This window comes from Oncorhynchus nerka, linkage group LG22, assembly GCF_034236695.1.
Source record: "Oncorhynchus nerka isolate Pitt River linkage group LG22, Oner_Uvic_2.0, whole genome shotgun sequence".
Lineage (NCBI taxonomy): Eukaryota > Metazoa > Chordata > Actinopteri > Salmoniformes > Salmonidae > Oncorhynchus > Oncorhynchus nerka.
The window spans coordinates 69127284-69155116 of record NC_088417.1 but is presented as its reverse complement, the minus strand read 5'-3'; the positions used below and the strand labels follow the sequence as shown (position 1 = coordinate 69155116).

Genomic DNA, 27833 nt, shown 5'->3' with positions numbered 1-27833 from the left:
TTTGTTACTCTGGTGTAAGTGGGTGTTGTAGCGAGGTGATTATGTTGAAATTATGTTCCAGCTGTTGGAACATCCACATGTCATAGAACCATAGAACAGTTCTCTCTGGCAGCGCTGGGTTCCACCTACTTAGTAAGAATTGTTGTCCTTCATTGTTATGGCTCTAGTTGCCACGTGAAAGGATCTAGCATAATCTATCCGCCACTACTTTCATTGTCCGTAAATATATATTGTTTGCCATTTCGTGTTTCATCGTTATTTACTTCCCAGGAATTGATTTCCCATCGGCTTATCTAGCAGATAATCTTTGGTCAGAGCTCATTGTCATGCTACACCATGTGATGCCAGTTAATTCCCATTCTATTGCTTGTTTATTAAAATGATTGTTTAGTGTGCTCATATCTCCAATCTCCATTACAGTAATTTGAATGGTCTATGAAAAGCCACAGCCATCTGGGTGTTTTTATATGTAGTGTGAAAGATGTCCTGAATGTCTTTTCACTACATTAATTACGAAGGGACTTGAGCAGTGTAGAATACAGATTGGCTCATAACCCATTAGCTTCACTTGCATTTTTATGTGGCTATTACTGGCTAATCAAAAATCAGACACGTCCCCCCCGCCTTTCTGCCCAATGGTTTTAAGTGGAGTTCAAAGTGTCTGTCTGGTGGTTGAGGGAGAGGGGGGGGGGGAGATTTTTTTTTTATGTCAGTTGACTACTTTCCTTTTTACTTCTGTAGTTTGAGGGTACTGTATAGGCACGTTTCCAAGCACTGGGAGTAGGCTATTACCCAAGGGAGAGGGGAGTAGAGGAGGGGAGAGGTAGTGGTAGCATACTTATCAGAATTGCCAACAACCGGATATATCCGGTTTTCAGGGATACAGCTAATTCAATCTAGCTTCCTTTTCCGCTGGAAACCTGATGTGGGAACTCCGCTCAGGCCTGTTCTTTTACGCCTGCTACGTTAGGATAGGGAAGTAGTGTTGGTCATACACTGCACTGCTCTCATCTGAACCCTCATAACATGCATGGCACATTTACTGGAAAGCTTAAATGTGATCAGATGATGACATGAAACATCACTTTTCCCCTAGTGTGTGTGTGATGGCATGAAACATCACTTTTCCCCTAGTGTGCGTGTGTATTGTGGTTGAGAGGGGGAGAGACGTCCGTGAGTATCAACTGTAATAAAGACAAAAGCAGTCCAAGGTCATCGAGGTCCCAGACTCATCAATTAGATAAAAAAAACGTCAAAGATAACAATTCCCTGATAAACAGTTCCAGGTGAATGGAATTTGTTTTGAAAATGTAATTTCAGTTTTTTGCATGTAGGCTGTTTCTCTGGTATTCACTGATGATAAATGCATACATAGCTCTGTCACATAGACGTCAGGCTCTCCTGTGTTGACTTTGATAGACATTCATCTCACTTTGTTTCTATTGCTCTCATTTCACTGGCGTTGTTGTCTGCTGCTCAGGGCTGTGACTGAGTCGCTGTGAACAAGGACGTCTGTCAGATCCAATGGACAACAGAGTCAGCTACCGCAGCAATGTGGGGTTCATGGCTGTTAGAGCTTAGTGTTCTGTGACCATATAAAATGCTCGGAGGGCCTTCTCGCTCTCCACAATAGCGGGTGTGACTGAGCCTGGGCTGTGTGGTGTGATCCCAGTCTGTCATGCCCCAGAGGGAGGTGAGGCGACGGGGTTGGAGATTGAGATGATGAGGGTCTTGAGAGCAGTGAGGGCGGTGCACCTGTATCACTAACTAGGCCAAACCTTCAGGACTATTGTGCTGACAACACTCTCACCACAAACACAATGTGCCTTCAGTTCAAAGAATGACACAAGGGATGTTCCAAGGGTAATTTAAGGGAATTCCACTCCTATTTGCATTGTGCTTTTCATTCTTGTTCAACCTCCTGTTGATTGTGAACCATTATGTAATGGGGACTATACTGTGTGTGTGTGTGTGTGTGTGTGTAGTTTTCTCATCACCATGGAAATTATCATTTGGGAGCTTTGTATATGTGTTATGATATGCCTTGGCTGTCTAGGGTGGAGAAACATCTGCAACACACAACATCCCTCCACACAACCCTCCACATTGCAGACAAACGAGGGGAGAACAGAAAACGGACTTTCAGCATAAAGGCTTCATAAAGCATTCATATAGGCTTCATAAGCACTGCATACATGGGTCACAAATCATCTGTAACCATATTTCATGCTCTATAAAAGATGAATAAATGTGAAATGTATTGATGGTTGTCACATAGCTATGCCACATTAATCTTTATAGAGCGTGATATGGTTATAGGTTGATTTGTGAAGCATCGATGTAGTGCTTTATGAAGATACCCTTCAAATAAAGCAGGACGGAAAATTCTGTGTCTTATGTCTTCTGTTGGGGTTCTTGGATGCTGCGTGCCCCCTAGCACGACAGGCTCCTACCAAATCAAAATGTATTGGTTACATACACATATTTAGCAGATGTTATTGCGGGTGCAGCACATTTCTTGTGATCCTAGCTCCAACAGTGCAGTAGTATCTAACAATTCACAACAATACACACATCTAAAAGTAAAAGAATGGAATTAAGAAATATGTAAATATTAGGACGATCATGTCGGAGTGGCATTGACTAAATATAGTACAATAGAATACAGTATATACATATAAGATGAGTAAAGCAGTATGTAAACATTATTAAAGTGGCCTGTGATTCCACATCTATGTATATAGGGCAGCAGCCTCTATGTTGCAGGGTTGAGTAGCAGGGTGGTAGCCGGCTAGTGATGGCTATTTAACAGTGGCCTTGAGATAGAAGCTGTTTTTCAGTTCTGGATGATAGCGGGGTGAACAGGCCGTGGCTCAGGTGGTTGATGATCATTTTTGGCCTTCCTGTGACGACAGGTGCTGTAGATGTCCTGGAGGGCAGGCAGTGTGCCCCCGGTGATGCGTTGGGCAGATCGTACCACCCTCTGGAGAGTCCTGCGATTGCGGGTGGTGCAGTTGCTGTACCAGGCGGTGATGCAGCCCGACAGGATGCTCTCAATTGTGCATCTGTAAACGTTTGTGAGGGTCTTGGGCCAGGCCGAATTTCTTCAGCCTCCTGAAGTTGAAGAGGCACTATTGCATCTCCTTCACCACACTGTCTGTGTGGGTGGACCATTTCAGATTGTCCATGATGTGTACGCCGAGGAACTTGAAGCATTCTACCTCTCCACTGCGGTCCTGTCGACGCAGATGGGGCGTGCTCCCTCTGCTGTTTCCTGACGTCCACGATCAGCTCCTTCGTTTTTATGTTGGCACCACTCTGCCAGGGCCTTCACCTCCTCCCTGTAGTCTGTCTCGTCATTGTTGGTAATCAGGCCTACTACTGTTGTCTGCAAACCTGATTGCGTTGGAGGCGTGCATGGCTATGCAGTCATGGGTGTAAAGGGATTACAGGATGGGGTTGAGCGTGCCCCTGTGTTGAGGATCCTAACTTCACCACCTGGGGGCAGCCCGTCAGGAAGTCCAGGACCCAGTTGCACAGGGCGCCGTTCAGACCAAGGGCCCCGAGATGAACGATGAGCTTGGAGGGTACTATGGTGTCCGTGTAAGCGTCAGTGTTTGGCTTCTGTCTATTTGAGCTCATCAGTCTGTTGGTAATCCTGTCGAACGCGGCTTGTGTAGTGGAGCTGCATAAGTGTTGCTCTCCACTTTCTGGAGGATCAGTGGAATTAGAGTATGTTAGCTGAAGAGATGGAGAAAACACCAGTGCACATTGAACCTGGTTGGTTAGCTCCCAGCACTGTGGCATTGTTGGCACTGTGTTTGTTGTTTAACTAGCTAACGTTAGCTGGCTGGCTCATTAGCTAACGTTACGTGACGTGTGTGAACTTACACTTTGTTTACTTAGCTAGGTTCATTGTTTACCTAGCTACCTTATGTTAGCTAGGTAGCTAACGTTAGCTGGCTGGCTCCCTAGCTGATGTTATTCGTATCCCAGAGCCGTTTACTTTTCTAGTTACAGCCTAGCTAGCTAACATTGAACCTGGTTGGTTAGCTCCCAGCACTGTGGCATTGTTGGCACTGTGTTTGTTGTTTAACTAGCTAACGTTAGCTGGCTGGCTCGTTAGCTATCGTTACGTGATGTGTGTACAACACCCGTTGAATATGGCCGGTGTCAGTAAACGTCTGCAAAAAGTGTAATGAAATTGTTGCCAGCAGAGCTGGTTAGGCTGTTTTCATGTTATCCATGGGTAAACAAATCATTGGTCAGAGCGTGAAGTGCGTGCCCCGAGAGCGTAACGAGATGGGTGGGGTTAAAGCTTAAGAGGGTGTGAATGACGCTGAATGGGTGTAGATAAAGAAGAACTCTTCACTAGATACCAAAACATTCAAAGGCCATTTTCTCAAAAGTGAGGTTACAAGTTCATCAACTTTCAAAGTAGAATTACTTTCCCATTGTTCCTCAAATGCAGTGTGTGATATACCATTTTGTAGAGTCTCTACTTTTATCCAATGTAAAAACTAAAATAAAAATTCAAATTTTGCTACATAGGCCGAATCCAGGTGGTTAGTCACAATTGCCCTGGGGGGTATGAACAAAGAATCCAATTCGGGGAAAGTTGTAATGCTGGTGACTTACCGCCGCTCTGATATCCCAAAGTTATTTCCGGCTGTATGTAATAACACAAAAAACATTCTGGGCTAATAATGTAAGAAATAACACACAAAATACTGCAAAGTTGCTTAGGAGCTAGAAGCAGAGCAGCCGTGTCTGTCTGCGCCATCTCCTTATCCCTTATCTCCCTACCACCAAATGACACACAAATTACTTTAAAACATTGGGCTGGCAGAACATGCAGCAGGGGTGTACGATTGATGAAACTCACTCTGGGTCTGAACTGCCCATGGCCCGCATCCAAAACCTGCTCCAGCTCCCTGCTTACTTTTAGTTTACAGAATGCAGTTTCAACCCAGGCTCTGGTCTCGTGTGTGTGTGTGTGTGTGTGTGTGTGTGTGTGCACTAATTCAGATTTGTTTCACCAGGTTGTAGTAAAAATGTATTTTCTGTACACAGTATCATTTCAATGCTATTGAATTATACACAACTAGTAATCTGTGAGCCACATCGAGGGGATATAGCCTAGCAGACTAGTTTTAAAAAAGCTGCAATTTTAGTTTTGACAGTGGAAGGCGACTGACTGTCAAAAGGATTTTTCTATGTGGCGGCAGCATGTGACAACTCCATTCTCTATGGACTGTGGTTCCATGCTGAGGGCTTAAAGCTCTTATTGAATTGAATGGTGAAAATCTTTAGCTCCGTTGATGTCACCAGGAAAATATGTTTATTCATTCTAAGAATAACTCCTTGAGAAACATGATGCTCCATTTGGGTGATGAGCAGAGCTACACTTTTATTTATTTTATTTTTATACATAACCTATTCGGTCTGCTTTATTATAAACCTCTTCCCTGTGTAGTTCACATTTTACAAAGATGTGTTTTGCCTTTATTGAAGTAGCACTTGACCTCATAATAACAATTTTATGAAGGCTCTATTTCAAAGATTTGAAATAATCCAGTTAACCAAAATACTGATTTTTAAACCTTAAAGTAACTGTCAAGTGAAGTTATGACTTTTAAATGTTATTATTCTGTTAACTCCTACTCAAATAATGTTGTTTACTCATCCTATACTCGTATTTGTGTCCAAACCATAAATTGGAGAAAAACCCTACCTCAAAGTAGGGCTGGGCGATACGGCCTAAAACTCAAATCTCTATTCTTTTTTTTCCAAACCGTCACGATATATCGCTCGTTTAAATATATAAATTTTTCTCTCTAAATAAGATTTGTACAATTTAAAGGTCAAATAGACCTCATTTAAAACGGTCAGCAATAATCTAATGAATTTACGGTTTGTGAAATTATACCTAGACTGAATATACGCTTTCCACAACCGTAAAACATTTCCATTTGAGTCATTTAGCAGACGCTCTTATCCAGAGCGACTTATCATTTGTTTTACCTAGTCGGCTCGGGGATTTGAACCAGCGACACTTTGGTTAATGGCACAAAGCTCTTAACCACTAGGTTAAATAGTTTTACCTGCTTTTTTTGCAATAATCACTGATCTGGCTTTCGGGTCTGTCTATAAATATGCCCTTTTTTGTTACAAATTTAACCAGAACCATGCATAATGCACATTCATTAATCATGTAGCAGGTATTATAGAAAATTAACACCGGTCTCATAAACAATCTCTCAAGCACCATCCCTCATGCTAGTGAGTAGCCAGCTAATATTTACATTTCAAGTTTAGCCAACTTGAATCTATTTGCTAGATATCAGTGCAAACAGTTGAATTGTTATGAACACACCCTTCTGTCTCCAACTGTTTGAAAAACATGCTAGCCTATCCACTTAGTTCAGATGTTGAAATCAAGTGGCCTACCTTATTTCTCAGAATAAGAACAAGTTGGCAATTTGTTATATTTTATGCTTTTGCACGTTTATAAAACAGACTAAACAAATGGTATAACAATATTTATTTGACAAAAATGCTGCTAGCAGTACGTGGTACCGTAATGCACGCACGACAGACTGGGCATGCATTTTTCAGAATGAATGTTTATTGGTACATCTGCTTTAGTAGTGTCTGCTCTGCTTGAAATTTGAGGAGATGAAAGATGAACTTCTCTATTACAGGAAAATAATGTCTCAATGTGTTTTGGTGTCCATGTGAATGATTCTGTTAGACCGAACCTCAAATGCAAATAGCCATTTGAAATCGCTTGTCAGAGAAGAATAAGTGATCTCTCATCTTGTTGTTGTGAGTGGTAGAGGGAGGGGCTTTGGGGGTGTATGTAAACCATAGAGAAAGAGACAAAGCGAGATGTTTCTCACCAAAATATGTCCAAAATAACCCCAATGCGTTTCTATGTGCTTATTTTGAACATAAGCTTGTCGCTTGCCATCCTGCCTTTTGGGAAAACAACTCCTGTTGTTATGGTGGAGACATGAGCATCTCGTCATTAAATCGTGTAAATGGTAAGGTGCACAGTACAGGAGGAGCAATCGAGACAACCAAAAAGACAACAAGAGAAGAAGTGGACATAAATACTAATAAAAACAAAAAATACAAAAAAACTTGATTCTGAGATACAGGCATTTGGAATATCGCGAGAACATACATTTGAATTAATTTTATGTATCGCCTAGCCCTACCTCAAAGTTCCATCTACATTTTAGTCATATAGTAGACACTTTTATCCAGAGTGACTTACAATTAGTTAGTTCATTTTAATATGGCTGGATGAGACACACATATCAGTCGTAGCAAGTATATTTTCCCCCTAAAATAGTTAACAGCAAAGCCAGTGCTCTTTTTGTTTCTCTTTTTTTGTGGGGGTGCCGTGGGATTCATTCAAGATACCCATTATCAGGGAGGTGGGAAGGCCAAGAGACCAGGGGTGGCAGAACGGCGTGGTGCTTGGGGAGTAGAGTTTGAGCACATAAAACTAAATGAAAAAACGTGTATCTCAAACAATGTGTCTCAAATAATGTGTCCTCAAATAGGATGATGTCATCCTCGTGAGCAGGATGAGCTGGCCAATCGGCGGTCTACTCGTATTAATATTTTTATGACTGGTATGCGCCCACACAATTGTGACACGAAAAGCTGCTTGACTGGGCTGAGGAAAAAAACTATTTCACTCGTATTATAATTAATTATAGATCATATTTGATAGAAATGTGGTAACACTGGACAGTTACTTTTAACTGAAACATAAGTGTGAACAACGAGGCACTGATTTGTTTTAGAAGTAACATCATAGACTTAGTCATTCTAATTCGATCTTTAGCCCCAATGTGCTAATGCCATGAAATCAGTGTGTGCTATTAGGCTAATGATCTTCCTCTCCCTCCCTCTCTCTCTGTGTCCAGGTGTAGCCCATGGCCTGGAGATCACGTCCCAGGGACCCACATCCATAGAGAAGGCCAGCAGTGAGAGTGTCAAGCTGGATTGTCAGTTTTCTCTGGCCCCCGTGGACTCTGGCCCCCTGGACATCGAATGGAGCCTGCTGGCCTCCGACAACCAGAAAGAGGATAAAGTGGTGTGTGTTTAATGGGGTCCTTCCGAGTGGTGTTTGTTCTTTCATCCATGAAAAAAGGGTTTGGGGGTTATTCCTTCTTTTGGTATGTCAGAATTCATCATATTGTGTTGGAACTATCCAGTGTTTCAACAGGAGTGTTATGTGAGAGCTGGGACAATAAACCAAAAATGACTGACATTGGCTTCCTTTTAGCGAAGCATTTTGTGTACGTCAGTAATTCTAGTTGATTTAGCTTCACAATGTTCCTGTAGATTATTCTAAAACCATTATTTGGTCAACAGTAATAGTCTATGCATAATGTTGATTCTGCTATGAATGGATCTGCCTGTCCCTCTTTCACTGTCGGCTGCTGACTCTCACTCCCTCTCCCCACTGTGCGCACGGAGGAGGGCGAGATGCATTCTGAGAAGCACAAAATGCTATTGAGGGATAAATACTGTTCTCTTTACAGAGAGGAGAGACGCAGCTTTCTGTCAGTGTCTGTATATATAATGTATTTCTCACCTCTGGTTTTGATGCGCCTGCGGACCGAATAGGCCTACATCATATAGCCTAGCAATGGAACGTCTAGCTAAGTGTTTTGAATTCCCACTTCCTCAGGTGGTGAGTAATGTAGCCTATAATCCAATATGCACAAAGATGACGGCAAATTCTCTGAAGAGACAAAAATATATCTGATCATTCTGGATCCTATTTTGACAGGTTGGACCTCAAAATGCATGCATTTCCTGGATATGTTCGATGAATTACAATACATGACCAAAAGTATGTGGCCACCTGCTCGTCGAACATCTCATTCCAAAATCATGGGCATTAGTATGGAGTTTGTTCACCCTTTGCTGCTATAACAACCTCCACTCTTCTTCAAAGGCGTTCCACTAGATGTTGGAACATTGCTGCGGGGACTTGCTTACATTCAGCCACAAGAGAATTAGTGAGGTCGGCCACTGATGTTGGGCGATTAGGCCTGGCTCACAGTCGGCGTTCCAATTCATCCCAAAGGTGTTCGATGGGGTTGAGATCAGGGCTCTGTGCAGGCCTGTCAAGTTCTTCCACACCGATCTCGACAAAGCATTTCTGTATGGGCCTCGCTTTGTCCACGGGGCGTTATCATGCTGGAACAGGAAAGGGCCTTACCCAAATTATTGCCACAAAGTTGGAAGCACAAAATCGTCTAGATTGTCATTGTGTGCTGTAGCATTAAGATTTCCCTTCACTAGAACTAAGGGGCCTAGCCCGAACCATGAAAAACAGCCCCATACCATTATTCCTCCTCCACCAAACTTTACAGTTCGCACTATGCATTTGGGAAGGTAGCGTTCTCCTAGTATCTGCCAAACACAGATTCATCCATCGGACTGCCTGATGGTGAAGCATGATTCATCACTCCAGAGAACGCGTTTCCACTGCTCCAGAGTCCAATGGTGTTGAGCTTTACACCAAACCAGCCAACGTTTGGCATTGCGCATGGTGATCTTAGGCTTGTGCGCGGCTGCTCGGCCATGGAAACCCATTTCATGAAGCTCCCAACAAACAGTTATTGTGCTGACGTTGCTTCCAGACTTCGTTTGGAACTTGGTAGTGAGGGTTGCAACTGAAGACAAGATGATTTTTATGTTCTTCAGTGATCCCATTCTGTGAGCATGTGTGGCCTGCCACTTCGCGGCTGAGCCGTTGTTACTCCTAGACGTTTTTACTTCACAATAACAGCACTTACAGTTGACCGGGGCTGCTTTGACGAACTGATTTGTTGGAAAGTTGGCATCCTATGACGGTGCCACGTTGAAAGTCACTGAGCTTTTCAGTAAGAACATTCTACTGCCAATGTTTGTCTATGGAGATTGCATGGCTGTGTGCTCAATTTTATACACTTGTCATCAACGGCTGAAATAGCCAAATCCACTAATTTGAAGACGTGTCCACATACTTTTTTATATATACAGTTGATGTTGGAGGTTTTCATACAGTGGGGCAAAAAAGTATTTAGTCAGCCACCAATTGTGCAAGTTCTCCCACTTAAAAAGATGAGAGGCCTGTAATTTTCATCATAGGTACACTTCAACTATGACAAACAAAATGAGGGGAAAAAATCCAGAAAATCACATTGTAAGATTTTTTTATGAATTTATTTGCAAATTATGGTGGAAAATAAGTATTTGGTCAATAACAAAAGTTTATCTCAATACTTTGTTATATACCCTTTGTTGGCAATGACAGAGGTCAAAACGTTTTCTGTAAGTCTTCACAAGGTTTTCACACACTGTTGCTGGTATTTTGGCCCACTCCTCCATGCAGATCTCCTCTAGAGCAGTGATGTTTTGGGGCTGTTGCTGGGCAACACGGACTTTCAACTCCCTCCAAAGATTTTCTATGGGGTTGAGATCTGGAGACTGGCTAGGCCACTCCAGGACCTTGAAATGCTTCTTACGAAGCCACTCCTTCGTTGCCCGGGCGGTGTGTTTGGGATCATTGTCATGCTGAGAGACCCAGACACTTTTCATCTTTAATGCCCTTGCTGATGGTAGGCTTTGTTACTTTGGTCCCAGCTCTCTGCAGGTCATTCACTAGGTCCCCCCGTGTGGTTCTGGGATTTTTGCTCACCGTTCTTGTGATCATTGTGAGACGGTGTGAGATCTTGCGTGGAGCCCCAGATCGAGGGAGATTATCAGTGGTCTTGTATGTCTTCCATTTCCTAATAACTGCTCCCACAGTTGATTTCTTCAAGCCAAGCTGCTTACCTATTGCAGATTCAGTCTTCCCAGCCTGGTGCAGGTCTACAATTTTGTTTTTGGTGTCCTTTGACAGCTCTTTGGTCTTGGCCATAGTGGAGTTTGGAGTGTGACTGTTTGAGGTTGTGGACAGGTGTCTTTTATACTGATAACAAATTCAAACCGGTGCCATTAATACAGGTAACGAGTGGAGGACAGAGGAGCCTCTTAAAGGTCTGTGAGAGACAGAAATCTTGCTTGTTTGTAGGTGACCAAATACTTATTTTCCACCATAATTTGCAAATTCATTAAAAATCCTACAATGTGATTTTCTGGATTTCTTTTCTCATTTTGTCTGTCATAGTTGAAGTGTACCTATGATGAAAATTACAGGCCTCTCTCATCTTTTTAAGTGGGAGAACATGCACAATTGGTGGCTGACTAAATACTTTTTTGCCCACACAACCCCCATGACAATAAAAACAGCCGTTCATCTCTTTTACTTGGTGCATGTTTTTAAAGCGTTATAAAATATCCCACATGGGTTTGTGTGTGGCATCGCTCTTTCAGTGTGTGCAAGTGAGCACTGTGCACGCTCGTGAGTGCGTGAGAAGGGGTTTGTGGGGGTGTGTCAGTTGGCTCTTTAACCTCACCCACCTGCTCTCTGCATGGTACCTCTATTGAGTGGAATGCCACCTTCCAGCCGTGCTGTGAGAACCCAGCAGCTCTGTGTACAGGCCATGTCATCCCTCTGTAGTCTGGAGGTATGGGGTACACAAGGCTGCTGAGAGAATAGACAGATCCACATAGCCCATGCATTGCCTGAGGACATGTAGCTAGAAGCTTATAGAGGGATAGATGGCCTCACTCCAGGCCTCTGAATGGTGGGGGAGTCTCTCCTGTGTCTCTGTTCCACTCCGCCGCTATTGATGCCTCTGCATCCTCTCTCTATCTCTCTCTCTCCTTGTCCCCCATGGCCTGAGTTTTTTGTTGTTGTCCAGGGCTAGAAGAAGATCAGTAGGAGTCCTTCATTAGCTGTCCCTCTCACCATTCCTCCCTGGCTCCTACTTCCAGCCCAGCCCTACTCTCTCCTCTCCCTCCATTGTCTCTGCAAAATTCAGTAAAAAAAATGGGGAGCAGTGCCTCAGGAGAGCTCTATTTGTTTTTGACCTACTTCATTTTATTTAGAATGGGAACCACTGATGATTAATTGGGAGGGGTGGGGGTGGAAGAAGTGGCGTATTTCCCAAAAAATAACATTATTATTATTATAGAGCCGTCATTGTACTCCCCAGGTTTGACATTTCTGTGTAAAGACTACAATGCTCATGTGGATATAACTGTAGAACCCAGTTGTGGGTGGTTTTCCGTTTGTGGTCTACCTCCTCTCTAGTTGTACTCCGCTGTAGACATGTTTTGAATGTTCCATACTCAGAGTTTAGCTTCACTGCTCATTATTTTTGTTTTGACATTCATTGCGCATCAAACTGTCTCCAATCTTTTACAAGGGCCACAATCTCACCAGACCATTTCTTCATTCACAATGGCCAAGTTTCTATCTTCCTCTGAGCGGGTAGATATTAATTGTCCAATCAGAGGGACACTCAGTGCATAGACAGACAAACACACGCACACAACCTACTTGCGCCCTGGTGGGGTGATGTCATGTGTATTATCAGTAATTAGTGGCCTGTTAAGTTCAGTGGCTGCAGGGCTGGCTTGGTGTATGTGACAGTGCCCAGTAAGATTAGTGCTGGCAAACCAGAGCTGGGGCTACGCTGTACTGGCAGGCTGGACTACTGGATGTCCAGAGAGCGAGAAGGGGGAGGGGTGATGCTGGGGCTACACTGTACTGGCAGGCTGGACTACTGGACGTCCAGAGAGGTAGAAGGGGGAGGGGTGATGCTGGGGCTACACTGTACTGGCTGGCAAGACTACTGGACGTCCAGAGAGCGAGAAGGGGAGGGGTGATGATGGGGCTGGGGCTACACTGTACTGGCAGGCTGGACTACTGGATGTCCAGAGAGCGAGAAGGGGAGGGGTGATGCTGGGGCTACACTGTACTGGCAGGCTGGACTACTGGACATCCAGAGAGCGAGAAGGGGAGGGGTGATGCTGGGGCTACACTGTACTGGCTGGCAAGACTACTGGACGTCCAGAGAGCGAGAAGGGGAGGGGTGATGATGGGGCTGGGGAAACACTGTACTGGCAGGCTGGACTACTGGACGTCCAGAGAGCGAGAAGGGGGAGGGGTGATGCTGGGGCTACACTGTACTGGCTGGCTGGACTACTGGACGTCCAGAGAGCGAGAAGGGGAGGGGTGATGATGGGGCTACACTGTACTGGCTGGCTGGACTACTGGACGTCCAGAGAGCGAGAAGGGGGAGGGGTGATGCTGGGGCTACACTGTACTGGCTGGCTGGACTACTGGACGTCCAGAGAGCGAGAAGGGGGAGGGGTGATGCTGGGGCTACACTGTACTGGCTGGCAAGACTACTGGACATCCAGAGAGCGAGAATGGGGAGGGGTGATGCTGGGGCTACACTGTACTGGCTGGCTGGACTACTGGATGTCCAGAGAGCGAGAAGGGGAGGTTGATGATGGGGCTACACTGTACTGGCTGGCAAGACTACTGGACGCCCAGAGAGCGAGAAGGGGGAGGGGTGATGATGGGGCTGGGGCTACACTGTACTGGCTGGCAAGACTACTGGACGCCCAGAGAGCGAGAAGGGGAGGGGTGATGCTGGGGCTGCACTACTGGCAGGCTGGACTACTGGACGTCCAGAGAGCGAGAAGGGGGAGGGGTGATGCTGGGGCTACACTGTACTGGCTGGCTGGACTACTGGACGTCCAGAGAGCGATAAGGGGAGGGGTGATGATGGGGCTGGGGCTACACTGTACTGGCTGGCTGGACTACTGGACGTCCAGAGAGCGAGAAGGGGGAGGGGTGATGATGGGGCTGGGGCTACACTGTACTGGCTGGCTGGACTACTGGACGTCCAGAGAGCGAGAAGGGGGAGGGGTGATGATGGGGCTACACTGTACTGGCTGGCAAGACTACTGCATCTCCGGCGCGGCCCACGCTTGGATTGCGTCCTACCTGACAGGTCGCTCCTACCAGGTGGCGTGGCGAGAATCCGTCTCCACACCACGTGCTCTCACCACTGGTGTCCCCCAGGGCTCTGTTCTAGGCCCTCTCCTATTCTCGCTATACACCAAGTCACTTGGCTCTGTCATAACCTCACATGGTCTCTCCTATCATTGCTATGCAGACGACACACAATTAATCTTCTCCTTTCCCCCTTCTGATGACCAGGTGGCGAATCGCATCTCTGCATGTCTGGCAGACATATCCGTGTGGATGACGGATCACCACCTCAAGCTGAACCTCGGCAAGACGGAGCTGCTCTTCCTCCCGGGGAAGGACTGCCCGTTCCATGATCTCGCCATCACGGTTGACAACTCCATTGTGTCCTCCTCCCAGAGCGCTAAGAACCTTGGCGTGATCCTGGACAACACCCTGTCGTTCTCAACTAACATCAAGGCGGTGGCCCGTTCCTGTAGGTTCATGCTCTACAACATCCGCAGAGTACGACCCTGCCTCACACAGGAAGCGGCGCAGGTCCTAATCCAGGCACTTGTCATCTCCCGTCTGGATTACTGCAACTCGCTGTTGGCTGGGCTCCCTGCCTGTGCCATTAAACCCCTACAACTCATCCAGAACGCCGCAGCCCGTCTGGTGTTCAACCTTCCCAAGTTCTCTCACGTCACCCCGCTCCTCCGCTCCCTCCACTGGCTTCCAGTTGAAGCTCGCATCCGCTACAAGACCATGGTGCTTGCCTACGGAGCTGTGAGGGGAACGGCACCTCAGTACCTCCAGGCTCTGATCAGGCCCTACACCCAAACAAGGGCACTGCGTTCATCCACCTCTGGCCTGCTCGCCTCCCTACCACTGAGGAAGTACAGTTCCCGCTCAGCCCAGTCAAAACTGTTCGCTGCTCTGGCCTCCCAATGGTGGAACAAACTCCCTCACGACGCCAGGACAGCGGAGTCAATCACCACCTTCCGGAGACACCTGAAACCCCACCTCTTTAAGGAATACCTAGGATAGGATAAAGTAATCCCTCTCACCCCCCCTCCCCCTGAAAAGATTTAGATGCACTACTGTTCCACTGGAGGTCATAAGGTGAATGCACCAATTTGTAAGTCGCTCTGGATAAGAGCGTCTGCTAAATGACTTAAATGTAATGTAAATGTACTGGACGCGCAGAGAGCGAGAAGGGGAGGGGTGATGCTGGGGCTGCACTACTGGCAGGCTGGACTACTCGATGTCCAGAGAGCGATAAGGGGAGGGGTGATGCTGGGGCTACACTGTACTGGCTGGCTGGACTACTGGATGTCCAGAGAGCGATAAAGGGGAGGGGTGATGCTGGGGCTACACTGTACTGGCTGGCTGGACTACTGGATGTCCAGAGAGCGATAAGGGGAGGGGTGATGCTGGGGCTACACTGTACTGGCAGGCTGGACTACAGGATGTGTGGTACTGATCTACTCTGCTGGAAGTGGGGAGGAGATGGAGGGAGAGTAGATGGGATATATGACAAAAGGAGATAAGGGGAAGTAGCAAAGGAGAGGGAGAGAGGAGAGGATGGAATGGGAGGCGTGAAGAAGATATTGAGTGTAGAGGTAGACTGGAGGGGGCGGACCCTTTACGTACCACTCCCTATGACAGACTACTTTGAGTTTGCACAGTCAAACTGGCATTTTTGTATTTCTAAAGTAGGGAAAAAACGATGCACTGCTTGCATCAGAAAATTAATTTGGGAGTTGTGGTCTGTTTATTTCGTATATCCATACATATCCGAATTCAGGGAATAAGTGAACCATAGCTAATGCACCTCTTTGTTGGCCTGAAATGCCATGCAGAGATAATTAGCATTTAGCGCTCATCGCGGGGACATTACAGATAGGCTGGAAGCAGGTTGCGACCTGAGTATTGTATTCTCAACTACGATAATGGTAACTACAGTCATGAAAATACATTAATGATAGTTGCCTTTAGCGCTATATTCTCAAGGTTAGCTGGGAGAATGGAACGGTAGCTAGCTGCTTCAAATTCCTGGTGGATTGATAAAGGTTTGTGTCCTTGAGGAAAGCACTAGAGCTTTGTTTACTGAAGAAAATCTGACATGAAAGTGTAGTGGTTCAGGTTAAACCTTGAGATTCAATTTGGAGCCAAGGTACATTTCTGAAACGGACTATAGGGGCACGGCTGAGTCAGGAGAAAAGCCCGACTTTACCAAAGACGCAAGAACACTGTCGACAGAGTCAGACAGACCGGGACATTGAGTGTAGTGTACACAGGTGATGCCACTCCCTGTTTTGCCTCTCAAATTAGCCCCGCCCTCTCCGTGCAGGGGAGTCACATGACGATGACCTCATCTTTATATGGCCCCATGTAAGTAACCAAACATTTGTCTCACTCCTGGTGCTGCTACAACCAGTATAATAGAGGTTGTTCCCCTTTTTTTTTTTTTTTTTTTTTTTTTTTACTATTTTCTTTATTAGTTCATTACTATTTAAGGTGACTTTAAATGTCCACAAAGGTGCCACCCTAACTAATACGATGTACTATTATAATTATGAGAAGAGGTCCCTTAGTGCAATATTTTCCCTCAGAGACTTTCAGTCTGACCTCACCAGATGGATACTGTAGTACTGGTCTACCTGTTCTGAATCAGAACTCCGGAATGAACGTGTCCCTGTTTTCAACTCCGCTTGTCTGTTTCTCTTCTCACTAACGTCTGCCCTTTGATTTCCAGTACGAAGGATTTATATAGGATTTGTTTTATTGAGCCACGTTATTACATGTGGTATGTACAAGATTGTGTCTGTGTCAGAAGGAGTGCTTGTTGCCTGTCTTTACCCCAGTGCCTAAGGCAATTTAATTTCCTCTCCTCCACCTTCTCTCATCGCTTTGTTATTGCTGCCTTTGCTCTGATCCCAGTGAAGTTAGTTTGAGGGCTCCATGTCTCTCCTGGGATCCAGGTGGAATGCATTACGGTTTACGTGGCTAATAGATACAAGATGTAGCTTAGCCTACACAGCCTTGGCTTGGCAGCCCTGCCGTGGGGTCAACAACAAGGCTCCCCAGCCGAGCTGTTAGACATCTCACAGCCCACCATCCCTCCGGTTCTCTTTCTCTTTGTTTTCTTTTCTCTCGCTCCCTCACAGCCCACCATCCCTCCGGTTCTCTTTCTCTTTGTTTTATTTTCTCTCGCTCCCTCACAGCCCACCATCCCTCCGGTTCTCTTTCTCTTTGTTTTCTTTTCTCTCGCTCCCTCACAGCCCACCGTCTTTCCGTTCTGTTCGTCTCTCTTTCGTTGTTTTCTCTTCCCTTCCGCTCTCCCTTGGACCTCTGTGTTCATTAGGAGGCCTACTCAGTTTTTCCTCTACCCTCCTCCAGTGCGTGTGTATGATGGTGATCACTGCACACAACACAAGCCCCTGTCTCTGACAAGCTCCATGGAACATTTAGAATATATTTGTGTATGTGTTGTCTGCCTACGACGTGAGAGAATTGTTTAGCCCTCCCTCCCTCTTTTGTGCCGTGGTTGTGGTGTTTTGTTTACTATGCTTCCGTGCTGCTCGTGTGCGGCTTGTTGTCCGTTGGCTCCACCTTGACTCCATCTTCTGGCTTCTCCTCTGAGCGCTGTGTCGGAGGGGGAGAGACAGACGGGGGTAGGGGAGATGAAGGTAGGGCTGGGGGCTGTTGCTGAGCTCAGGTCATAGCGCTCTCTTTTTATGTCTCTGTTGACACAGCAGGTGTTGCTTTGACTCCACAGTAGGGCTTTGTTTGTTCCGTGCCATAGCTCAGCAGCACAGAAAAGAAAGGTCAAAAACAAGCCAGAGCCAGGCATAGGACATTAGGGAGATAACAATACACTGACTCTTCATTTCAGTGTCTGTTGTTTTAGTAAACAGAGACGGGGGGTGGGCTTTGCACTCACTCTTAATAACCAGCTTTGACTTGTTTTTCTGAAAAGTTGTAACTCCATTACACCCAGCTATCTCCCTCTAATTCTCGGTCTATTCCCTCTCTTTCCCTCCCTCATGTTCTCTTCCTCCCTCCACCCCCAGGTGATCCTGTACTCTGGGGACAGGGCCTATGAGGACTACTACCCTGCAGTGAAGGGGCGGGCCCACTTCAACTCACCTGACCCAAAGAATGGCGACGCTTCCATCAACCTGACTGGTCTGAAGTCCTCAGACACAGGGACCTACCAATGCAAGGTGAAGAAGGCCCCGGGCATCCGCAGCAGAAAGATGCTACTGACTGTCATGGGTGAGTGGGTTGCCATGGATTACATTTTAAACAGCCGCTACTCTGCTATCTACAGTTGAAGTCAGAAGTTTACATACACCTTAGCCAAATATATTTAAACTCAGCTTTTCACAATCCCTGACATTTAATCCTAGTAAGAATTCCCTGGTTAGGTCAGTTAGCATCACTTTATTTTAAGAATTTGAAATGTCAGAATATTAGTAGAGATAGTGATTTATTTCAGCCTTTATTTATTTCATCACATTCCCAGTGGGTCAGAATTTTACATACACTCAATTAGTATTTGGTAGCATTGCCTTTAAATTGTTTAACTTGGGTCAAACGTTTCGGGTAGCCTTCCACAAACTTTCCACAATAGGTTAGGTGGATTATGGCCCATTCCACCTGACAGAGCTGGCGTAACTGAGTCAGGTTTGTAGGCCTCCCTTCTTGCACACGCTTTTCCAGTTCTGCCCACAAATTCTCTATGGGATTGAGGTCAGGGCTTTGTCACTCCAATACTTCGACTTTGTTGTCCTTAAGCCATTTTGCTACAACTTTGGAAGTATGCTTGGGGTCATTGTCTATTTGGAAGACCCATTTGCGACCAAGCTTTAACTTCCTGACTGATGTCTTGATGTTGCTTCAATATATCCACATAATTTTCACTCATGATTCCATCTATTTTGTGAAGTGCACCAGTCCCTACTGCAGCAAAGCACCCCCACAACATGATGCAGCCACCCCCGTGCTTCACGGTTGGGATGGTGTTCTTCGGCTTGCAAGCGTCCCCCTTTTTCCTGCAAACATAATGATGGTCATTATGGCCAAACAGTTCTATTTTGTTTCATCAGACCAGAGGACATTTCTCCAAAAAGTACGATCTTTGTTCCCATGTGCAGTTGCAAACCGTTGTCTGGCTTTTTTATGGTGGTTTTGGAGCAGTGGCTTCTTCCTTGCTGAGGCCTTTCAGGTTATGTCGATATAGGACTTGTTTTACTGTGGATATAGATACTTATGTACCTGTTTCCTCCAGCATCTTCAGAAGGTCCTTTGCTGTTGTTCTGGGATTGATTTGCACTTTTCGCACCAAACGTACGTTCAACTCTAGGAGACAGAACGCGTCTCCGTCCTGAGCGGTATGACGGCTGCGTGGTGCCATGGTGTTTATATTTGCGTACTATTGTTTGTACAGATGAACGTGGTACCTTCAGGCATTTGAAAATTGCTCCCAAGGATGAACCAGACTTGTGGAGGTCTACAAAATAAATTCTGAGGTCTTGGCTGATTTCTTTTGATTTTCCCATGATGTCAAGCAGATAGGCACCGAGTTTGAAGGTAGGCCTTGAAATACATCCACAGGTACACCGCCAATTGACTCAAATGATGTTAATTAGCCTATCAGAAGCTTCTAAATCCATGACGTCATTTTCCGTAATTTTCCAAGCTGTTTAAAGGCACAGTCAAGTTAGTGTATGTAAACTTCTGACCCACTGGAATTGTGATACAGTGAATTGTAAGTGCAGTAATCTGTCTGTAAATAATTGTTGGAAAAATGACTTGTCATGCTCAATGTAGATGTCCTAACCGACTTGCCAAAACTATAATTTGTTAACAAGAAATGTGTGGATGGTTGAAAAACGAGTTTTAATGACTCCAACCTAAGTGTATGTAAATTTCCGACTTCAACTGTATCTGTTCAGTAAAACCTCCAAGCATAATGCATTTTAAAGGGTGCATGTGGCTCACTAGAGAAGTGTTTATGCAATACCCCTCTAAAATGGCGTTATGTTTAATAATCCTAGTGGTGTGTATTGATCTAGCATTTTCCTTGATATTGCAATCCCATTCAATCCATATACGGTAGGGAAATGGCTGTCAATATCAGATGACATCAAAATAGCCTATTAAATGTAGTTAAGTGTTGTCAAATGTACATTAATGCTGCCTTGTTCTGAAATGATGTATGCTAAGTGTTTTGCTTTGCAATTAAATGATGGTGTGATTGATGAGCATCACACATAATGTAATGTTGCCTCAGCCAGCTGTTTCATTGTTGCTAAGTGACAGTAAAGCAGTGTAAAATGAAGTGATACAGGCCTTATGACAGCCACTCAGCAAGCTAACCGTATATCATACATGACAGTGGGTATAGAATAGGCAGAACATTCATAGTGATGTCTGCGCAAACAGACTTGCCGTCTATGGCTGCTCGGTGAGTCAACTTTACTCTGAACATACAGAAAGTCACTCAACGAGTCAGCATATTTACATATGAAAAGCAGTGGCTGTGGTCAAACAACATATGAATGGTTATTCGAGCCCCGCACTGATGAAGGATTTCTCATAAACACTGTGTTTGCCTGAATAAAACGTGATTAGGACACGGTTGTTTTCCTGGTTAACCACATCTGAGAAACTGGTTTTGTGACATGATCTGTTGGTGTTATATTTACCTTCCTTTACCAGGAACTAGACAAAAACAACCTGTCTTTTTAGCCATTCCTTTACACCAGCAAGGCTGGCTCGAAGCCTCTCTCAGGTCTGCAGGAAGGAAGGTTAGATTTGTTCAGTGTACCTGAGCCAGCCAAGGAGAGATGGGCTTGAGCTGACTAGAGCAAATACCTAGGCAGGCAGATGGTGATGGTCCTTAGGGAGCTGTGCAGAGGAATTTCTTGGCCACAGAGCTGGTCATCTAGTGTCTTTACTAGTTTAGTGCCGCCGCCTGGTAGTGGGTCTGACAGGCCTAAAGGCATTGACCACTCGGGCAGAGCTATTCCTATTCTAGAGGAGAGCAGTGTGACAAGGAGACAGGAAGACATCTTGCCTGCGCCGCAGTTTACCTTCAGGTCAATATCGTCACCAGAACGGAAATGCTCCCGAGCGCATTGGCAGGGACGGACACGGTCACACTCTCTCAGGAAGTAGACACACACACACACAGCGGCATTTGTCCTGAGTGCAGGTAACGTTAGGAGCTGTGTGCGTGTTGTCTCCCTGTATGAAGATCGACAGTGAAGGTAACAGAAGGAGAGGGCACACCTGCAGTCAGTACAGCACACCGGATAGGCATGTCAGCAACCCTCGCAACTGATCAGTGTCTGCCGCTACCTCACTACAGCTTTCGGCAGCCAATCATAATTCCTCTCTCCCTCACCTTAGTCCTAATCACTATCTCATTACTCATACGCCACTACAGTATTTAACATGCCAATCACTCCCTGACGTGAGTCCAAACAACCAATCAGCCCTACCTAAACCTCTCTAAAGCCAATCTTTCTGTCTCCCTGGCCTCAGTCCCAACCGATCCCTCATTGTCTTTATAGCCACCCTACTGTGGTCTACCACAATGTATCACTCTCCCTCTATCTATACTGTGTCCTATCATTACCTCAATGTAGTCCACCACAACCAATACATCTCCTTATCTTCAGCACTTCATATTACCCTACATCCATGGAGTCCACCATAACCAATACATCTCCTTATCTTCAGCACTTCATATTACACCACATCCATGTAGTCCACCACAACCAATACATCTCCTTATCTTCAGCACTTCATATTACACCACATCCATGTAGTCCACCATAACCAATACATCTCCTTATCTTCAGCACTTCATATTACACCACATCCATGTAGTCCACCATAACCAATACATCTCCTTATCTTCAGCACTTCATATTACACCACATCCATGTAGTCCACCATAACCAATACATCTCCTTATCTTCAGCACTTCATATTACACCACATCCATGTAGTCCACCATAACCAATACATCTCCTTATCTTCAGCACTTCATATTACACCACATCCATGTAGTCCACCATAACCAATACATCTCCTTATCTTCAGCACTTCATATTACACCACATCCATGTAGTCCACCACAACCAATACATCTCCTTATCTTCAGCACTTCATATTATACCACATCCATGTAGTCCACCATAACCAATACATCTCCTTATCTTCAGCACTTCATATTACACCACATCCATATAGTCCACCACAACCTATCTCACACTCTCTACAGTATCTGTCTCAAGACATTATTTTTCTCTTTTTACCTCTCGTTCATATCACCCCCTCCCCCCTCCCGGTCCATCAGCACTCATTTAATTTCTCTTCCATTTCTCCTCCCCTCTCTCGTTCTGTCCATCCTGACCCCCTGCCTTTTAGTGCAGCTCACAGCCCATACTAATCTATGTGCTGCCATGTCCCATAGGACAGGGCTGTCTGGTGTTAATCCACATGGTTCTGCCTGATAAGTCCCTGTCCCTGATCTCCCCTCCCTCTCCTCTCTCTCCCCTCCCTTTCCCTGAGCTTTGTTGTTACAGCGCCCATTACCAAACCATGATGTCAGCGCTCTAGCACAAAGCTCTATCCGAGAGATGCACACAGAGAGAGACAGAGAGATATACACACAGACGCACACACACATTCACACACGGCCAATCAGGCTTCCTAAAGACGACAATATTTAGAATGCCCCTCCACCTCCCACCCCTGGCTTAGTACCCATACCTCATCCCACCCTCTCCAGCAGACAGACAGACAGTCTGTCAGTTGGTCTGTTCATCTTTGACTTGCACTGGATCCGGCCTGGTTTCAATTTGGGGCTTTGTTTGCTTTTGAATTCTCATCACATCTCCTGCCAACAGACTGAGGAAATTGTTTGCGTACGCTTGGCTTTCCCAGAGAGGCCCTACCCCGTGTGTGTGCGCACGTCACTCTCCAATCTTCATCATCTTTAGTGACAGCACCTGTAATGACAGCAGCTGTATCAATTACCCTGATTACTGCTCTCATTATGCTGATGACTGCTGCTATGAAGGGGACACACACACACACACACACACACACACAGAGCTCAGCAACCTGCCAGGGGGGTGTGCATTGGAAAATGAGGAAGTGTTTGTGTAGCTTCAAGCTAATTTCTGTTTTCCGCCATGTATGCCATCTCTAACAGCTTATGCCCTCTCCCTCCTCCCTCTTCCCTGACAGTGAGGCCGTCCAAGCCCAGATGTACTACTGAAGGCCCCACCCAGGAGGGTAAGGACGTGGTCCTGAGGTGTACATCCAGTGAGGGGACCAACCCCCTGCAGTACACCTGGGAGAAGACCAGTGACAGCAAGATTCTGCCTGCCTCAGCCGTGCTAGGTAACACACACAGGATGTAAATATACACCGAGTATATCAAACATTAGGAACACCTTCCAAATATTCAGTTGACCCCCCCCCCCAAGTTGGCTGGATGTCCTTTGGGTGATGGACCATTCTTGATACACACAGGAAACTGTTGAGCATGAAAAACCCAGCAGCATTGCAATGCAATATTTGACACAAACTGCCGGGCACCTACTACCATTCCCCGTTCAAAGGCACTTACATTTGTTGTCTTGCCCATTCACTTTCTGAATGGCACACAATCCATGTCTCAATTGTCTCTAGGCGTAACAATCCTTCTTTAACCCGTCTCCTCCCCTTCATCTACACTGATTGAAGTGGGGTTAACAGGTTACGTCAATAAGGGATCATAGCTTTCATCTGGATTCACCTGGTCAGTCTGTCATGGAAAGAGGTGTTCTTAATATTTTCTATACTCATTGTATTTATTGAAGATTTTCACAAAACACAATGTGGTTACACAAGTTTTCACCATCCTCAGATGGAGCTGATGATTTCAAACAGAATGGATATTCACTGCCAACTCAAGTAAATGGACATAAATGTTTCCAATGTCTTTTTGGGTTCCTGAACGTGCCTCTGTAACCCCTCTCTATGTCTGTAGACCCTGTGGGAGGCACCATGAATGTAAGGAACGCGTCCATCAGCTCCTCAGGAACCTACCGCTGCACTGCTAAGAACCACGTGGGCATGGAGGAGTGTATTCTACAGCTTGGCATCACTCCCCGTGAGTCCCTCACCACCCCCTGATTCACCTTTATCTGCTCTTTAATTGAAGACTATCAATGTTTTAATTTATCTGGCGTGGATTGGTGCTTGGACCTGTATTGGCTGTATGGTGGAATTGTGGAATTTTATCATGTATATATTTTTTAATGATCTGTGGTCTAGCACCCAACACTGCTGGTATCATAGCTGGAGCCATCATCGCTGTGCTGCTGGCCCTCATCATCATCGCCATCGTCCTCTTCTGCTGCTGCCGTGCCCGCCACAGGAAGAAGTACGAGAAGGAGATCTCTTACGAGATCAGGTACGGTCACTGCATTATTACACCATTGTACAGCACTGGCATTAACTGCATCCAACTGCTATTAGATTAGATGTGTTTGTCAGATGTTCACAGACATTTGCTTGACAAAAATGCACTGCAATAGAATAGCCATACACATTAATGAAGAACAACAGAAATGACAGTTTAATGACTTGACCCCTCCCTTCCCCATAACATAACTACCCCCCTGCCCTCATACTCAATATTGCACATCCCCTTGGTGTCCAGGTCACTGAGCATTGCACATAATGTCATTGCACAACACTAACTTTCAATGTCCGTGATTCCACATATAACCACATAACAGTGTAGTATACAGTACATTACAACCATCTTAATAGCATTGTGGGAAGAGTGTATAGGTTCCTCTAAAGGTTGTCTTTTATTTCGGTAATTTGGCTGCTGTAGCCTGCAATAAATCAAAGAAAGCGTGAACGTGCCACGTTCTCTGGCCCCAGCTCCTCCCTATCCGATCACGTTCTCTGGCCCCAGCTCCTCCCTATCCGGTCACGTTCTCTGGCCCCAGCTCCTCCCTATCCGGTCACGTTCTCTGGCCCCAGCACCTCCCTATCCGGTCACGTTCTCTGGCCCCAGCTCCTCCCTATCCGGTCACGTTCTCTGGCCCCAGCACCTCCCTATCCGGTCACGTTCTCTGGCCCCAGCTCCTCCCTATCCGGTCACGTTCTCTGGCCCCAGCACCTCCCTATCCGGTCACGTTCTCTGGCCCCAGCTCCTCCCTATCCGGTCACGTTCTCTGGCCCCAGCTCCTCCCTATCCGGTCACGTTCTCTGGCCCCAGCTCCTCCCTATCCGGTCACGTTCTCTGGCCCCAGCTCCTCCCTATCCGGTCACGTTCTCTGGCCCCAGCTCCTCCCTATCCGGTCACGTTCTCTGGCCCCAGCACCTCCCTATCCGGTCACGCACACAGCAAAGGACACGGAAAAAAGGTTGTCGCACCATCAGCTTTTTTCCCCTTCTTCAAATAAACGTCTGTTAATCAGTAAAAAAAAAAAAAAATTGTTCTGAGGTTCCTGTGTCTGTCCTGCCCAGCCCCCCTGGACACAGTGTTCCATCCACACAGCATCCTCCCTCTCTCTCTCTCTCTCTCTGTCCCTCTTTCTTTGGGTCTGCTAGCATCAGCCTGGACACTGTCTATCTGCCTGGCAGCACAGTGGAGCACCATAAGAATTAGCCCAATGAGCACTGTTTCTGTGTGCCCAGTCCTGGCACACACACACACACGGCGGCACGGATACAGACACTAATACACACTTAGGGATATTAATGCATACACAAACACTTGTGCACACACATTTACCAACATATTCAAAGCCACTGGCCCCTCAGGCTGTTTTGATTGAGCTCTTTAATGGATTATTGCAGGTTATTATGTGTTAATTGTGTTGCTCTGGGAGTAGAAAGGGGTTGGTGGGAATGAATGTTGCTTAGTTACCGCTGTTGAGAATATTACTGTGGCTGATCAGAGCTGGCACAGCTAGAACTACATTCCATCGTCACTAGCTATAATCTTTTTCACTACCTTTCACCCACTCTGTCTGTCCCTTCTCACTCTCTCCGTCTGTTTTTCTCTCTCTCCCACACTTTCTGTCATTCTGTCTCCCTCTGTCTGTATCTCTTTCACTCGCCTCACCCTCTCTTTCAGTTAGTCTGTCCCTTCCCTCTTTCTGCTCGTCCTCTCTCTGTTTCTCTCTTTCAGTTAGTCTGTCCCTTCCCTCTTTCTGCTCGTCCTCTCTCTGTTTCTCTCTTTCAGTTAGTCTGTCCCTTCCCTCTTTCTGCTTGTCCTCTCTGTCTGTTTCTCTCTCTTTCTGTCTCTCTCCCTCTTTCTGTCTCTGTCTCTTTCACTCGCCTCACCCTCTCTCTTTCAGTCAGTCTGTCCTCTCCCTTTTTCTGCCTGTCTCCTGTTTGCCTGTTTCTCTCTTTCACCTCCTCTTTCTGTCTCTCCCACCCCATTCTGTCTTTCTCTTATATCAATCTTATATCATTGTTGATCTCTCTCTGACTCTGTCTGGCTGGACAACTAGGTGAAATCCCAAGTGAATGTGAAAGGGGAGTGGAAAAGCTGTCTCTTGTTGTTTACATGCCCATCTCACTCTTTTCCCCCCTCTCTCAGAGAGGACGTTCCCCCTCCGAAGAGCCGCGTGTCGACGGCTCGCTCTTTCACCAGCGTGGGCAGCCAGCGTTCCTCCCTGGGCTCCATGTCCCCCTCCAACCTGCATGAGTACGCCCTCAAGCCCCAGTATGACAAGATCCCCTCTGTGGAGGAGTATGAGAGGCCCCCCAGCCACACACCCCTGCCACCGCCTGTCGCCAGCAAGATAGCCGGCCGTAACCTCAGCCGCATGGGCGGCATCCCCGTCATGATCCCCGCCCAAAACAAGGACGGCTCCATTGTGTAATGGAGAGAGAGCGAAGGAGAAAGGGAGGGTTTGGGACTGGGGGACACTAGCCAGAGAGGAGGTGGGGGGCTGGTCTGGCAACTGGAGAGATGGAGGGGTGGGACAGGGGACACTAGCCAGAGAGGAGGTGGGGGCTGGTCTGCCAACTGGAGAGAGGGAGGGGTGGGACTGGGGGACACTAGCCAGAGAGGAGGTGGGGGCTGGTCTGGCAACTGGAGAGATGGAGGGGTGGGACAGGGGGACACTAGCCAGAGAGGAGGTGGGGGCTGGTCTGGTAACTGGAGAGAGGGAGGGGTGGGACTGGAGGACACTAGCCAGAGAGGAGGTGGGGGCTGGTCTGGCAACTGGAGAGAGGGAGGGGTGGGACTGGGGGACACTAGCCAGAGAGGAGGTGGGGGGCTGGTCTGGCAACTGGAGAGATGGAGGGGTGGGACAGGGGGACACTAGCCAGAGAGGAGGTGGGTGCTGGTCTGGTAACTGGAGAGAGGGAGGGGTGGGACTGGAGGACACTAGCCAGAGAGAGGAGGTGGGGGGCTGGTCTGGCAACTGGAGAGAGGGAGGGGTGGGACTGGGGGACACTAGCCAGAGAGGAGGTGGGGGCTGGTCTGGCAACTGGAGAGAGGGAGGGGTGGGACTGGAGGACACTAGCCAGAGAGGAGGTGGGGGGCTGGTCTGTCAACTGGAGAGAGGGAGGGGTGGGACTGAAGGACACTAGCCAGAGAGGAGGTGGGGGGCTGGTCTGGCAACTGGAGAGATGGAGGGGTGGGACAGGGGGACACTAGCCAGAGAGGAGGTGGGGGGCTGGTCTGCCAACTGGAGAGAGGGAGGGGTGGGACTGGGGGACACTAGCCAGAGAGGAGGTGGGGGGCTGGTCTGGCAACTGGAGAGATGGAGGGGTGGGACAGGGGGACACTAGCCAGAGAGGAGGTAGGGGGCTGGTCTGGTAACTGGAGAGAGGGAGGGGTGGGACTGGGGGACACTAGCCAGAGAGGAGGTAGGGGGCTGGTCTGGTAACTGGAGAGAGG

General features: G+C 46.8%; 1 protein-coding gene across 1 annotated transcript in view; it reads left to right on the top strand.

Annotated features, from left to right (window-relative positions):
- The window catches only part of LOC115105552 (coxsackievirus and adenovirus receptor homolog), a 57323-nt gene extending 30429 nt beyond the window's left edge, over positions 1-26894 (top strand). Inside the window, exons 2-7 of the mRNA XM_029627726.2 lie at positions 7944-8113; positions 17962-18166; positions 23159-23314; positions 23946-24068; positions 24233-24371; positions 26523-26894. Coding sequence (XP_029483586.1) covers positions 7944-8113; positions 17962-18166; positions 23159-23314; positions 23946-24068; positions 24233-24371; positions 26523-26808 — 1079 coding nt within the window. The 3' untranslated portion in view covers positions 26809-26894. The remainder of the gene's footprint in view (positions 1-7943; positions 8114-17961; positions 18167-23158; positions 23315-23945; positions 24069-24232; positions 24372-26522) is intronic.
- The last annotated feature ends 939 nt before the right edge of the window (positions 26895-27833 follow it).